This window comes from Pipistrellus kuhlii, unplaced genomic scaffold (assembly GCF_014108245.1).
Source record: "Pipistrellus kuhlii isolate mPipKuh1 unplaced genomic scaffold, mPipKuh1.p scaffold_m20_p_1, whole genome shotgun sequence".
Classification (NCBI taxonomy): domain Eukaryota; kingdom Metazoa; phylum Chordata; class Mammalia; order Chiroptera; family Vespertilionidae; genus Pipistrellus; species Pipistrellus kuhlii.
This window is the reverse complement of record NW_023425404.1, coordinates 72,986,530-73,003,164: the sequence shown is the minus strand read 5'-3', so window position 1 is coordinate 73,003,164 and position 16,635 is coordinate 72,986,530. Positions and strand designations below refer to the sequence as shown.

The 16,635-nt window shown below is 37.6% G+C and overlaps 1 protein-coding gene across 11 annotated transcripts in view; it reads left to right on the top strand.

Annotated features, from left to right (window-relative positions):
• Nucleotides 1-16,635, top strand: part of LOC118726610 (cofilin-2) — a 112,066-nt gene that overhangs the window by 67,318 nt on the left and 28,113 nt on the right. For 7 of the 11 annotated variants that reach the window (XM_045585352.1, XM_036451584.2, XM_036451648.2 and 4 more), the window contains 4 exons: nucleotides 1,542-1,789; nucleotides 1,880-2,106; nucleotides 4,015-4,478; nucleotides 5,923-6,065. In XM_045585352.1, coding sequence (XP_045441308.1) covers nucleotides 1,542-1,789; nucleotides 1,880-2,106; nucleotides 4,015-4,478; nucleotides 5,923-6,065 — 1,082 coding nt within the window. Of the gene's footprint in view, nucleotides 1-1,541; nucleotides 1,790-1,879; nucleotides 2,107-4,014; nucleotides 4,479-5,922; nucleotides 6,066-8,311; nucleotides 8,428-8,858; nucleotides 9,465-16,635 lie in introns of those variants that run through there. The other 4 variants (XM_045585354.1, XM_036451659.2, XR_006742316.1 and 1 more) reach the window with 3 other exon arrangements.

The window sequence follows — 16,635 nt, the reverse complement described above, 5'->3', positions numbered from 1 at the left end:
TGTTGTCCGGCCAGTGTGCCTCAGTGGTTGAGCATCACTCGAACCATGAACCAGAAGGTCACGGTTTGATTCCCAGTCATGTCACATACAGCAGGTTGTGGTCTCAATCTCAAGTTGGGGGCATGCAGGAGAAGCCAATCAAAGATTCTTTCTCATCATTGATGTTTCTATCTCTCTCTCCCTCTCCCTTCTCTCTAAAGCACATGTGTCAAACACAAGGCCCGCGGGCCAAATCCGTCCCGCCAGGCCTTGCAATGTGGCCCGCACCGCGCTGTCATCACTGCACTCCGCTGCGTTTCCATCACAATGACAGTTTATGACTGTTCAGTAAACCATTCGGCCCGCGATTTAGGCTGGATTTTAGATTTTGGCCCCTTCTCTGATTGAGTTCGACACCCCTACTCTAAAGTCAATAAAAAAAAAATTTTTTTTTCTTAAAAAAAAGAAATACCAGGTGTTAAATAGTACATAGATAAGGAAATGTTCTATAATTTATTATTAGGATCATAGAAATAATATTATCTGGATAATGTGTCAGCAATTTATGAAATTAATATGCTTTCAGGGACTAGTAATTAAGAAATAAATAAATCATTGTATTTTTAGGAAAATGTGTTTCAAGTTTCAAATCAATTTTCTGTCATACTCTACTTCCCTGTGGTCTCTCTGAAATGTTGAATTAACTTACATATCAAGATAGATTTTTTAAATATATTTTTATTGATTTCAGAGAGGAAGGGAGAGGGTGAGAAATAGAAACATCAATGATGAGAATCATTGATTGGCTGTCTCTTGGCAGCTGGTCAATAATTCTCTCTCATCACTGATGTGTCTGTCTCTCCCTCTCCCTTCCTCTCTGAAATCAATGCACATATGTTTTTTAAAAGCATTCTTTTAAGTACAATTCAGTGATTTTTAGTATTTCACAATTGTACAGCCATCCATTGCTATCTATTTGTAGAACATTTTTATCATCTCAAAAGAAACTTCATGTATGATGGATATTTAACTGAGATCAGTCTTTTATCTGGAAATGAAGAAGTAACATCCTTGAGTTAAATAGTAGCTGACTTGTAACCATATCTAGCCAGGTTTTTTTTAATGTTTTTTTTAATACATTTTTATTGACTTTAGAGAGGAAGGGAGATGGAAAGACAGAAACATCAGAGATGAGAGAGAATCATTGATTGGCTGCCTCTGGCATGCCCCTCATAATCAACACTCAACTACTAAGCCACATAGGCCTGGCTAACTTAGATCAAGATTTGCTACAGAGATTAGATGAGAACACATTGCTGAAGTTATTTTTTTAACTGTTGAAATCCCCAACCATTTGATGTACAGACATAACAATAACAAGATGTAATTCAACAAGTATTTTCTTTAACTGAGGTTTTTGTTTTTAATATATTAACATGGTATTTTTGTTAGGTATTACAAGAACTGTAACATTTATCTTGTTTAAACTACCAAGAAAATAGTTCTTGGGAAATTTCTGAGATTTGCCTAGAAATTTTAATCACTTTCCATTTTCCTTTAAGATGCCAGTGACAGTGGGCGTTCTTATAAAACAGTCCTGGACCGCTGGCGAGAGTCGCTTCTGTCTTCTGCTAGTCTCTCCCAAGTCTTTCTTCACCTCTCCACCTTGGATCGAAGTGTGATATGGTCTAAGTCTATACTGAATGCTCGTTGTAAGATCTGCCGAAAGAAAGGTGATGCTGAAAACATGGTACTTTGTGATGGCTGTGACCGGGGTCATCATACTTACTGTGTTCGACCAAAGCTCAAGGTATTTTTTCTTTTTCTAATTCTCAGATTATAATTGAAACATTGAGATTTTGATTGACAGATGGTTAATGGACATTATGTGACTTTTCAGACTGTGCCTGAAGGAGATTGGTTTTGTCCAGAGTGTCGGCCAAAGCAGCGTTCTAGAAGACTCTCCTCTAGACAGAGGCCGTCCTTGGAAAGTGAAGAAGAGATGGAAGACAGTATGGAAGGTGAAGATGATGAAGTTGATGATGACTATGAAGAGAGTCAAAGTGAGGAGGAAGAGTATGAGATAGAACAAGATGAAGATGACTCCCAAGAAGAGGAAGAAATCAGGTAAGTCCTAACATGCAATAAAAATGGAGGGTTCATGAGTCTTAACTAGACAGTCTCTTTACTCAAGTATGCATGGAGAGGTTGGGGTCCATCATTTTTTTAAAAACTAGTATGTAAAGTAATATAGTAGTTTGCCATTACCCTTGCTTTATGTATTATAAACAAATTTTTCTCAAGGGAGTATAGTAGCTTTGTGAACTTTGCCAGATCATAAAGTCATGTATGAATTCAAGTTTGGATAGGAATGCAATCACCTCAGGGTTGATTTTACTTAATTTTATGTTTAAAGTAGCAAACAAACAGTCCAGAGGATAGTCATAAGATGAAGATAGATGCAGCGTCCCAATGCCTCTATACCCAAATTTTGGTTGATCTTGGCAGTCTACAGAGAGAATGAGACTGAGAAAGAGAGATGCCAGAGCACATTATATTTATTTATACTCCTACCACGTCAGCACACAGAAACACTACCACAAAACCAAGTGTTCTGCAGCGTACAAATTATGCCACCCACACCTAATCTGTGGGTTAGGGCCAGGTTATTCCCACTGTGCCAGCTATGGGCAGCCTCTCCTTATTTGTCCCTAAAACCTTGCTCCCTTTTTAATATTTGAACCACATTCATGTGGAATCAGAAAAGTGAATGTGAAACAAGGGCAACCTAGAACTAACAAAGTACAGAAAGGCCACTGTCCAAGGAGAGTAAATTGAGAGGACTACCCCATCAGGTTCAGACAAGTTATTTAAGATTTTATTTATTTTTTTTAGAGAGAAAAGGAAAGAGAGAGAAACATCCATGTGAGAGAAACACCTTGGTCAGTTGCTTCCTGCATGCACTCCCACAGGGGATCAAATCTGCAACCTGGGTGCTGTGTGCCTGACCAAGAACTGAATCCACCACTTACTGGTGTACAGGATGATGCTCCAACCAAGGGAGCCATACCAGCCAGGGAACAAGTAGTTTTTGTTTTGTTTTGTTTTGTTTTGTTTTGGGGGGGGGGGAGTTGTTTTTTAATGTACTTCTATTAATTTCAGAGAGGAAGGGAAAAGGAGAGAGAGAGACAGAAACATCAATGATGAGAGACGATTATTGATCCTCTTGCATGCCCCCCACTAAGGCTCAAGCAGGCAACCCAGGCTTGTGCCCTGACCAAGAGTCAAACATGATCTCCTAATTCATAGGTCGATGCTCAACTACTGAGCCACACTGGCCAGGCACAAATTATTTTTTAAATAGCTCCAACTAGCAGGAGCCATATTCCTTTATAAGGGTAGTATTGTGTTAAGCATAAAGATGTTAAAGAATTTGGAGACTTCTTGGAAATATTTTAGCTAAACTGGAAGTCTGGGTGTATGGGAAGATGGATAAATGGAGGCTTAGTGGAGTTATTTCATCCTTGTCTACAACTTAAAGGCAATTAAAAGATTGAATCTAGTTTTATATTTTCCAGTAGAATCAGAGGATGGCAAAGAGATGCTTGATTGATATTCAGGAACAACTGGTTTAAGGCTTACTTTAATGGCAGCTATTGACTGAAACTGGTAATGAAAAGTGATAATATGGAGACAAAAGATTTGCATTTTAAGATTAGCTCATCTTTAATCAGCATGATTAAGTCTATTTATTGGTCCTCCTGTAGATTTTATTATAGTTTATCACAATTTAGAATTTGATTTTCATAATGATATCCTGAAATCATTAAGAAAATAATATTCTCTGCATTACAAAGAAATATATGAAAGCACATTTTAGATTTCCATAAAAATTTGTTAAATTGAGCATAGGGTAAGTCTCATTAATAAGAAAAGTAATATGTAGAACTTATTGGCTGAATACTAGGACAAGGGGAATAGAAGTAATTGTACATTCATATTGCTGTATATAATAATCGTGTTTTCTAACTATAGCCCACCAAAACGAGGAAGACCACAAGTTAGATTGTCAATTAAAACAAGAGGCAAACTTAACTCTTCTTTTTCAAGTCGTGGCCAACAAGATCCTAGAAGATATACTTCAAGAAGTCAGCAGAGTACACCCAAAACATCTGTTTCTTCTAAAACTCCTAGTAGAAGCCTAAGGAAGATAAAGTCTGCTCCTCCTACAGTAACTAAATCTTTAAGAATTGCTAGTCGTTCTACTCGCCAGAGTCATGGTCCATTGCAAGCAGATGTATTTGTGGAACTACTTAGTCCTCGTAGAAAACGCAGAGGCAGGACAAGTGCTAATACACCAGAAAATAGCCCTAACTTGCCTAACTTCAGAGTCATTGCCACAAAGTCAAGTGGACAGTCAAGATCTCTAAATGTTGCTTCAAAACTTTCTCTCCAAGATAGTGAATCCAAGAGAAGAGGCAGGAAAAGACAATCTGCAGGTATGAAGAAGTCTAATTTAAACTATTCTTACCTAAGAAAATTGAATATTTGGGAAGATTAAGTGTTGGGATACTTTGGATCATTTCTTAAAGGCTGTCACTAAGATATACAAAGTTTTCAGGAAGCAGCCTTCCCTGAGGCATAATATTCATTGAAGGGGCAGCTATTTGGAGCATAAAGATGAACTGTATTACCAGTATTTCTACTAGCATAGCAGGGTAGTTGTGAGAAATTTGCTAATGGAGATACTTGGCCAATATTTGAACAATCTCAAGATACCACATTATGACACATTTCATTCTCTTCCACCTTTTCCTCCTCAAAACACACATACTCGTTATCATCTAAACAAGCTACATTAGGTTGTTAAGCTTCCTATCTAATTGGGGCAGTAGAAAGTTGGGGGCAGTAATATTATTAGAGTGATCACAATCTGTCTAATTCTAATAATTGTTTATAGTAATCTTTATCCATATAATTATCTATTTATTTAATTTTATCTTTTTTCTTTAATGTCAGTGGTAATAAAACTTTATTTTCAAAAAAATGAAGTGAAACAAAAAATGCTATTATCCTTTGAAGAATTGTGTAGACAGGTTGTATTGCATTATTGGAACAGTGACAGGAGTAAAGAATTTATTGGTGAAAAATGGGTTATAATTAGTCTACATGTTGTCAGGTTTGGGGGGCGGGGGGGAGTATCAGGTAACTTTGCACCAAAATCTAATTTAGCTTTTTTATCCCTTTATCTGTTTTGCCTTTCCCTGAATCTGAACTTCAAACTAGTAAACCTGAACTATTTTTATTTAGAAACACCGCTGAAAAAATTTGTATTGTTATTGATTTGTGAAATCACTGTCCTGTTTCTAAGGACAAATAAAGAGGGAATGTGTGGATTTACATTTAAGTAGAGAATTTAAACACCTGAATTCATATGTGGACTGTACTACTAACCTTTTCTACTAATTCATATACTTTAGATTTCAATTTAGTATATAATTAGATTTTATGAGAAAGCATCTTGCTTTAAAAAATTTCTCCATATAAAATTAAGATTTAAAGAAGCCTAATTTCCAGATCTGAAGAGGCAACTTTCCAATTGATATGTTTTATGAAATACTGCAGAATTGCTTACTGTTATCTTATTGTAGTTGAAAACATTTTTAATAGAACAGTAAAAAATCCACAAACTTTGTGTTTTAGAATTTTCTTTTGTATTACACTCATTTTTCAATCTATTCCCACTGAATTTTTAGTTCAATTTGAAGTTTTTAAGATCAAAAAGGTCCAGATTTTTATATCTCAAAATGTAAGTTAGTTGATCATCTCAGTGTATAATGTCATTTTGTTTGTTTAAATTTAGTTTGTATTTATAGGCCCTGTTTAGCTTGTAGTGATCAAATATTTTGCTTTGTCATTACCTAAAATTAATTATTTATTTAGAATCATCTCCTGTGACACTGAATCGAAGAAGTTCAGGCAGACAGGGAGGAGTTCATGAATTGTCTGCTTTTGAACAACTTGTTGTAGAATTGGTACGGCATGATGACAGCTGGCCTTTTTTGAAACTCGTTTCTAAAATCCAGGTAATATTTTTAGACTTTATAAAATGTGTTCCTGTACATTATTTAATCTACATTATAGTTTTGAGATAGTCCAAACACCTTTTAATCACTGCATTTTTATTTTTTTTTTGAACACTTGAAAAGTTGGTCTCTATATTTTTAAAAAATGGAGTTAGCATAGTCTCCTCAGTCTTTTCTAACTCTGTGACTGATTTCTTTTTTCGGTATTTTTATTTATTGATTTTGAGAGAGAGAAAAACATCATTTTTTGTTCCATATATTTATGCATTCATTGGGTGATTTTTTACAGAGAGGAAGGGAAAGGAATAGGGAGTTAGAAACATCGATGAGAGAGAAACATCAATCAGCTGCCTCCAGCACCCCCTACCCCCACTGGGGATGTACCTGCAACCAAGGTACATGCCTTTGACCGGAATCAAACCTGGGACCCTTCAGTCCTCAGGCCAACGCTCTATCCACTGAGCCAAACCAATTTCGGCTTCAGTCTATTCTCATTACTATTATTAATTTTTCTTACTTTATTTTATTTTTATTTTTTCTCATTTTATTTCCATTTTACTTTTTTTTATCTATATCATAATATACCCATTATTACTTCATTTTAAAATCATTATCATTTCATTTATTTTCTGTTTCCTTTTTTTTTCTTTTTTTTTTTAGCTTCCTCCTTCCATGTGTCATTTTTTCATTTTCTTCCTTTGTTTTAGTATCCCCTCTGAGTCTTTGGTCACCCGTCTTTCAGTATTCTTTTTATTTTTTCCTTGCTTTGATTTCTCTTTTTCCTTCATAGTCTTTCCTGTTGTTGCATTGAGTAGCTTAATTTTTGTGGTGTTTTTGGTTTGTTCCTCTTATGTCTTAATTCTGTTCTGTCAGCACCTATATAATAGCTGGCACAACCATGTATGGGTTGAACCTCACTGGCAGCGAGTTAGAGGGGATTCCTCCCACAAATGGAACCTCAACATCAAGTCCCAATTATAATAGAGCCCAAATAATGTACACAGGGGAAATCCTAGAGCATCCAGCTCAGGCGTACAGAGACTGCACCACTGGGCCCCTCAACACTTTCTACATACGGCCGTCCCACACAGACCGGGAGGCATAACAGCTCTATCTGACACATAGAAGCAAACACACAGACACCTAAAATAGGGAGACAAGGAAACAACCCCCAAATGAAAGAAAAGAATGAATTTTTTCTAGAGAAATAAATGAAATGGAAGCGAGCAACCTATCAGACATAAAGTTCAAAGTAATGGTTATATAGGTGCTTAAGGAGCTTAATGCAAATTACAAGGAACTCAGTGAGAAGTATAGCAACATATAAAAGGAAATAGAGACCATTAACCAGAACCAGACAGAAGTGAAGAATAACATATCTGACATCAAGAATACTAATTGGCTCAGTAATAAACAATATTTACATAGATTTTTCTTTTTAAAGAATGTAAAGTATTAGTTAACAACGAATAGCATCTCATAAAATTTAATCTCAGTTTGACTCTTTTTTTAAGTTATTTTTAAATTGATTTTTAGAAGGGAGAGAAAGAGAAACGTCAACGTGGGAGGGAAACATTGGTTGGCTGCCTCCTATTGGCCCCTGCTGGCGATCGAGCCTACACTCAGGCATGTGCCCGGACTGGGAATTCAACTGGCACCTTTGGCACCTGGGACAACACCCAGCCAACTGGGCCATATCAGCCAGCACTCATTTTGACTCTTAACTCATTTTTCCTGAGTAGTTCTTGTGCTGAATTAAGTTTTGTTGCATACATATTTTTGTTTATTACAAATGCAGTAATACTAATTAAATATTTTATATGTTTTTATTGATATTTTAGAGAGGAATGGAGTGGAATAGAGAGATAGAAACATCAAATAGAGAGAAACATCAATCACCTGCCTCCTGCAGGGAATCAAGCCCAAACTTGCGCTTGATTGGAGAATGGAACTGGGGACCTCCTGTTTTATGGGTTAATGCTCAACTACTGACCCACACTGGCCAGACTAAAGAAATTTTTATAAGTGCATATATGTTAAGTATATAGAGACAGAAAGCACATAAAACTATAATTTTTCATAATAAATTAGCTTTTTATAGTATCAAATAGGCTCCTACAGCATTAAATGACTAAAATGTATTATATGGTTTTAATGAAATAATAGAATTTAGCAGTTAATGCAGATGCTTTTCAGTGTAAAACCTTCATGTATTTGACCACTTATTTCTGATAAACTTTTTATAGGAGAGATAATAATTGAATTATCTTACAGGTTCCAGATTATTACGACATCATCAAAAAACCCATTGCCTTAAATATAATTCGTGAAAAGGTGAACAAATGTGAATATAAATTAGCATGTAAGTAATTTGTTTGTTTCTCTATATTTGTGTTTAAAGAGGTAGAGGCTATTTTTCTTTCTGCCGTTATGACATATTAACGTAATTGTGTAGATGGCATCCCAAGAGATCTCTCAAATGCTTATCCATGTATATGGAAAAGAAAGATGGATGAGGTTTAAGTGAGTTAAAGATATTTTATAGACTATGATTCTTAACAGAAGTTATTTACTAAAACTATTCGGTTATGCCTAATTGCGTAGTTTCAATAAAACAGTTTTAAAGTATTTGTAGTTAAAGAGTTTTAAGCTTTCATTCTGCTACCTTATTTTCAATTTCTAAAGAAAAAGGTGAGCTTGTGTTTCTTAATGGCATTTCTAGATATGACACAAATAAAAGGCTTAGACGTTAATAAACCTTCATTCTAATCTCATTTGTGTTTTTCTTTCCAGCTGAGTTTATTGATGATATTGAGTTAATGTTTTCAAACTGCTTTGAGTACAACCCTCGTAACACAAGTGAAGCAAAGGCTGGAACGAGGCTTCAAGCATTCTTCCATATTCAGGCTCAGAAACTTGGACTTCACGTCTCACCTGGGAACGTGGATCAAGTTAGCACTCCACCAGCTACAAAAAAGTCACGAATCTAACTTCGTCCTTCTAAAGGATATATATGAGGAAAACAAACTGTTCGTGAAATAGAATATTAAATCATGCTACAAAGCAGACATATATGTATGTGTAAAGCAATAACAACTGATTGACCACTTTGAAGTGTGGCCTGCACTATATTCTCAATTTTAATATTAAGCACTCAGGAGAATGTAGGAAAGATTTCCTTTGCTACAGTTTTGTTCAGTATCTGATAAGTTTGACAGATGTATTGGATACAGTACTGGTTTACAGAGGTTTTTGTACATTTTGAGATCATTCATGTGTCCCAATATCTTGGAAAATATTTTTTTACCTGTGATTTATTTTGTCATTGATGACTTTTCTTAGACATGTGGTATTAAGAGAGATTTATCTATACAGATAAATCTTCTATTTATAGCACAGGGGGGAAAAGGTGTATATGTCTAAAAATTTTTAATGAGCACATTCTTTCAACACTACACATGAATGAATCTAATTTTATATCCTTGAAGTGCTGGACCAGTGCTGGCTAGAGGTATTAAGTCTGAGTTTATTAACTAGATATTTATTTAGCATTCAGAGTTAATTTGTGAATTTGTTTTGTATTTATAAAATTTGTACCTGGAAAATGTTCTTTAATTTTTTTAAACATTTTATTGTTTTTGTGTTTTTTCTGTTAACTTCATTAATGAGCATTCAATAAAAGGTAACACCCTTCCTTTTCCCTGACAGTTCTTCCAGTTTTACAGAATAAATTTCTGCGTACAACTTTTTAAGTGTACAAATAAAGTGATACATTTTTTCAAATATTCTGAATTTCTGGAATTTTTTTTTAATATATTTTATTGATTTTGTACAAAGAGGAAGAGAGAGAGAGAGAGAGAGCTAGAAACATCGATGAGAGAGAGTCATCGATCAGCTGCCTCCTGCACACCCCCCACTGGGGATATGCCCGCAACCAAGGCACATGCCCTTGACCGGAATCGAACCCGAGACCTTTCAGTCCCCAAGCCGACGCTCCATCCATTGAGCCAAACTGGTCCCTGCTGAACTTCTGGAATTTTTAAAAATCAGAGTTGGACTTCTATACATGATACATACAGACCACAGGAGCCAATGTTTTATTGTACCTGAATCTTAGAACAGCCGTTTTTCTACCCGAGCCCTTTAGGAGTGAGGTACCCCCGATCAGTAACAGCGAACATTCTATGGCAGGGATTGTCATTAAAAGGAGGAAAGTAAGTTTGAGATGTGCCCCTCTGGCTGGGCTGGAGTGGCTCAGTGGCTGAGCATCGACCTATGAGTTAGAAGGTCATGGTTCAGTTCTGGGTCAGGGCACATGCCCAGGTTGCGGCTCGATCCCCAGTGTGGATGGAGCTTGTAGGAGGCAGCCGATCAATTATTCTCTCCCATCATTGATGTTTCTCTCTCTCCTATGAAATCAATAAAAATATTTTTTAAAGAAAAGAAACGCCACTCTGGACTTTTTAAAAAGTGAAACAAAGTGAGAGAACCAAGATGGCAGCATAAGTAAATGCCTGTAGCTGCTGCCTCCCACAACCACATAAAAATTACAACTAAAATACAGAACAACCATCACCTAGAACCACCAGAAGCTGGCCGAATGGAAGTCCTAAAACTAGAGAGGTAAAGAAGAAAGCACACTGAAACTGTAGGAGGTGCAGAGACACGGAGCAGGCTGGTCCTGCACCCACATGGGCCACTTTCTTAATCGGGAGGGAGATGGCCTCTGGAGGAGCAAGGGGTCCCAGCCCCACACCAGACCTCCAGCCTAGGGTCCCAGAGCTGGGGAAAGAAGTCGCTATAGGCAGTAAGAACTACAGACTGTAAAAGCCAGTGCAGATTAGGGCTGAGGGACACAGGCTGCTGGAGACCCAGCTGTTCCTTTTAAAAGGCCAGCACCACAAACTGAACTTCCAAGTTCCCACTCTTCTGAGCTCCAGTGCCAGGTGAGGCTCTGGGGGACCCAGACACATTCGGGGAGAAACTGCACTGTCCGGCATCGGGCAGAAATTTGGGGGCAGCTTTCTTCCAGACGGAGGTACTCCCAGTGGTCATTGTTCCAATGCTGGGACCTCACAGGTGCAAGGCTGACAGGCAGCCACTTCTGTTTGCTCCAGGGATTCCCAGAGACCCCGCCCAACCCAATTTACAACCCCACCCAAGCTGTTTGCAGCAGCTTTTGCATATGAATGGTTTGTCCTTTCTCACGCTAAAAACCTGTGAAGCAGCAGGTGGGTCAGGGAACCTCAAACCAATCAATAAAAGTCTCAAGACCTGGCACCAGCACCAGCCTAACTGGCTTCACAGGCCTCATCTGGGCAGTTCCAAACCCAATACAAAGAGGAGGAATCTGCAGATCTCTCTGTAGCTCCTGTTGGGTGGCCCCAGGCAGTGGCTGATTTTGCACCTTCTTGGAGACCAAGAGCCAGTGTACCAAGTGGTCAGAGTGAGACCACCCAGATTACAACTCTTCACGTCCATAAGTGACACACTCAAGGAGAAGACTCAGCACCAAAGCCCCACTGAAGCAAGTCCTGCTCCATAAAGGTGTCTTCTACATATTAGCTCTCCCACTGTAGTCACACTGGTCCTCACAGCCAATTGGCCTGGAGGTCAATTCCGCCCAGTGACACCAACAGCAATCAAGACTCAACTACAGCCAAAACTGGTTTGGCTCAGTGGTTAGAGAGTCAGCCTGCAGACTAAAGGGTCCCAGGTTCGATTCTGGCAAGGGCATGTACCTTGGTTGTGGGCACGTCCCCAGTAGGGGGTGTGCAGGAGGCAGCTGATAGATGTTTCTTTCTCATCAATGTTTCTAACTCACTCTCTCCCTTCCTCTCTATAAAAAATCAATAAAATAAAAAGACTCAACTACAACAAGACTCCGCACACAGCCTACAAAGGAGTGCACCAAGAGTGCCCACCTCAGATGATTGGGGAGGCTGAGCCACGTGGCCCTATAGGTAAGCTACCAGACAAGGCCACTTTATCAACTCGAGACTTAGCAGCTACTCAATACATAGAAACAAACACATTTGTCTCTGCAAACAAAATGCAGAGACAAATGTCTCAAATGAAAGAAATGGAAGAAAGCAAACTACTGGATATAAAGTTCAAAACAATGGTTATAAGGTTACTCAAAAATCTTCTAGAAACCTCCAAGGAACTTAGTAAGACCTTCAAGGATCTTAGTAGAATGCCAAGAAAAAACAAATTGAAAAGAAGTAAGCATACACTGACTGAAATAAAGAATAATATACAAGAATTCAATAGTCAACTAGATCCCAAGAATCATATCAATGATTTGAAATATGAGCAAACAAAAAACACCCAACCAGAAGAGCAAAAAGAAAAGCAATTCCAAAAATATGAAGATAGCGTAAGAAGCCTCTGGGGCAAGCATACCAACATCAGAATTATGGGGATTCCTAAAGAAGAGAGAGAGCAAGATTTGAAAATCTATTTGAAGAAATAATGACGAAAACTTCCCCTACCTGGTGAAAGAAATAGACTTACAAGTCCAAGAAGCACAGAGAACACCAAATAAGAGGAACCCAAAGAGGACCACACCAAGACACATCATAATTAAAATGCCATGAGCAAAAAAACAAAGAGAAAATCTTGAAAGCAGAAAGAGAAAAACAGTTACCTACAAGGGAGCACCCATACGACTATCAGCGTATTTCTCAACAGAAACTATGCAGGCCAGAAGGGAGGAGCAAGAAATATTCCCAAAGAGATAAATAGCAAGAACCTACAACCAAGATCACTCTACCCAGCAAAGCTATCATTTAAAATTGAAGGTCAGATAAAGAGCTTCACAGACAAGAAAAAGCTAAAGGAGTTCATCATTACCAAACTAGTATTATATGAAAAGCTGAAATGTATTTTTTTAATATATTTTATTGATTTTTTACAGAGAGGAAGAGAGAAGGATAGAGAGTTAGAAACATAGATGAGAGAGAATCATTGATCAGCTGCCTCTTGCACACCCCCTGCTGGGAATGTGCCCGCAACCAAGGTACATGCCCTTGACCGGAATTGAACCCGGGACCTTTCAGTCTGAAGGCCGATGCTCTATCTACTGAGCCAAACCAGTTTTGGCTGAAGCGTATTCTTTAAGAGGAAGAAGAAAATGGTAAAGATAAAAAAATATGAACAACAAAGTGGCAACAAATACATATCTATCAACAATTGAGTCTAAAAATCAAATGAATAAAAAATATCTGACCCTAACCGGTTTGGCTCAGTGGATAAAGTGTCAGCCTGTAGACTGAAGGGTCCTGGGTTCAATTTTAGTCAATATACCTTGGTTGCAAGCACATCCCCAGAAAGGGGTGTGCAGGAGGCAGCTGATCGATGATTCTCTCTCATCAATGTTTCTACCTCTTTATCCCTCTCCCTTCCTCTGTAAAAAAATCAATAAAATATTTTTCTTAAAAGAAGAAGAAAAATCTGTTGAACAGAATAAACTGGTGAATGGAATAGAATCAGGGGATGGAAATGGAACAGACTGATGTTTCTGAGAGGGAATGAGGTGTGGGGGGTACAGGAAGAGATTAGACAAAGCTCTTACATGCATGTATGCATTACCTATGGACATAGACAATAGATGGTGAGGGCCAGCGGTGGGGTGGGAACCAGATGGAGGGGAGCTGTGGAGGAGGGAGGGGACATCTGCAATAATCTCAACAATAAAGATTTAATTTTAAAAATGAAACAAAGTGGCCGAGACCAGTTGGCTCAGTGGATAGAGCGTCTGTCTGCGGACTGAAAGGTCCCGGGTTCGATTTCGGTCAAGGGCATGTACCTTGGTTGCAAGCACATCCCCAGCGTGGGGTGTGCAAGAAGCAGCTGATCGATGATTCTCTCTCATTTCTAACTCTCTATAACTCTCCCTTCCTTTCTGTAAAAAATCAATAAAACGTATTTTTTTAAAAATAGTCAAGTTTGTATCTTTTGTATGATAAATGCTTTGTGTTAAGGCAATTCTGTAAGGGCTTTTTGTTGTTGTTATTCTCTCTCAAATGAGGTTTAGACTCAGACTTTTAAATACTTGTTCAATATCAGAGTAAATGACACGAGGCTGTCCAAGTTTCATCTTTCATCACACTAAGATACCTCCAGGTGGATGAGAAATCCACAGATTTCTCTTTGTGTACTATGTAAAAGGATGGGCAAAGAGTAAAATGTATATGGGAGAAGGTATATGGAACGAATTTATGTCACATTTTTGCAGTGATACTCATTTAAGCATATGATTCTTTTCCTTTTTTATTTGTAGTTTCTGACTATCTCTGTCTTCATACCTTTTAGCCATGTGTTCAGGATATGTTCTGAAGGCTGCATGAGCACTGGAAAAGCTGCTGTCTTCCAAACTTCGAATTTAGTCATTTGTATATATGACTATAAGTCCAGTTAATATTGGCTATAAGGTCCTTATTATCTAAGCTAGGGGTGTCGAACTCAATCAGAGAAGGGGCCAAAATCTAAAATCCAGCCTAAATCGCGGGCCGAATGGTTTAACTGAACAGTCATAAACTGTCATTGTGATGGAAACGCAGCGGAGTGCAGTGATGACAGCGCGGTGCGGGCCACATTGCAAGGCCTGGCGGGACGGATTTGGCCCACAGGCCTTGTGTTTGACACATGTGATCTAAGCATATGCAGAAACATGTTTTTGTAATTATTTTTAATTACAGTTGACACAATATCATATTAGTTTCAGGCATACAACTGAGTGATTAGACATTTTTATAATTTCCAAAGTGATCACCTCAATAAACCTAGTATCCATATGTAGTTATTATTGTACAATATTATTTAATCTATTGCCTATACTGTAGTTAAGATCCCCATGACTATCTATAATTACCAATTTGCCCTCAGGTCCACTTCCATCTGGAAACCATCAAAACGTTCTCTGTATCTGAGTCTGTTTCTGTCCTGCTTATTCATTTATTTTGTTTTTTAGATTCCATATATAAATGAAATCATATGCTATTTGTCTTCCTCAGGAAGATTGTGCTTTCTATATTTCACATTACCCTTTACATGTGCCATTCAAGAACTTGCAGTGTTAAGATATCAAAGCAGCACTAGCCGGTTTGGCTCAGTGGATAGAGCGTAGGCCTGGAGACCAAAGAAAGGGTCCCAGGTTTGATTCCTGTCGAGGGCACATACCTTGGTTGCAAGGCTCCTCCCTGGCGCAGGCCCAGGTTTCTCTATCATCAACGTGTGTTTCTCTCACTTCGTTGTCTCTCTCTGTCTTTCCTTCTCTCTCCCACTCTCCCTAAAAATCAATGAAAACATATCGTTGGGTGAGGACTAACCAAAAAACACACAAAATAAACAAAAAATATCAAAGCAAATCTTTAGATTAGAATAGATATGCAGGAACAAGCAGTGTATAAGTAATTTAATGGTATGCAAATGACCAAGTAACCCTTTAATCTTTCTATTCATTCTTTTCTCAGTGAAAGTTTTATCTTTGGAGCCAGCAACCCTTTCTATCAAGGAAATTTGAAAACATATATTCAGATTGAACAAATCTATAAAATTTAAGATCGTGATTTAAGCCTTTGATCTAGTCAGTATTAGAGGTCTATTTAAGACTTTTCCCCCCAGAAGAATGAAATGTTTACTACTTCTAGTCATAAAAGTAATGAAGAACCATTGTCCAAAAAAGAGAAGGGGAAGAAAAAATACATGTGTGTGTTGTGTGTGTGTGTGTGTGTGTGCGTGTGTGTGTGTGTGTATATATATATATATATATATATATATATATATATATATATATATGAAACAAAAGTAAATTTGGTATAAATTTTTAGATGATTTTCTTCAGCAAAAATGGGACCATGTCATACAAATCATATTTTAAGCAGCTTTTTCGCTTAGCAAAATACCAGTACATTGTGGATACTATGTGCTGTTCAATATTCCATTGTATCTGGGACTTACCTCAATTTGTAACCCTTCTCCAGATATCCTAGACCTGCATTTATTTAACCAGTTATCTGATGTCAGGTTATAAAAAATTATAATTCCCTTGGGATATTTTGGCTAACTACAATTAACTCCTAATAGTAATCCCATTTTTCTGTTTATAACAGCTGTTTCTGTTATTAGATAATGATCTACGGATCAGAAGAGTGACAAACTAAAAAATGGATAATGGGCAATGTAGTATTTTACAGCAAATAGACATTTAATTTTAAATATTTTCCTGCTTTGGTTTCTTATAATTTTTTTTCCTTTTGCCTGATCCCATGCACTTTTTACCACTCAGTCCATGCAATCCTCTAGGAGAGGACTTAGCAGACTCTCTTTAAGGTCCAGATAGGAATTGTTTAAGACTTTGCCAGCCATCTATCTGTGCTGTAACTATTTCTGCCATTGTAGCAAAAAGCAGCCAGAGGCAATACAGAAACTAATGTGTCACAATAAAACTTTATTTTCAAATATAAGTGGCGGGCCAGATTTGGCCTGCAGGCTGTAGTTTGCTGACCCCTGATCTGGGATACAAAATATGGAAATCTTTTAAACAAAGGTATTTTGATTAGCAGGA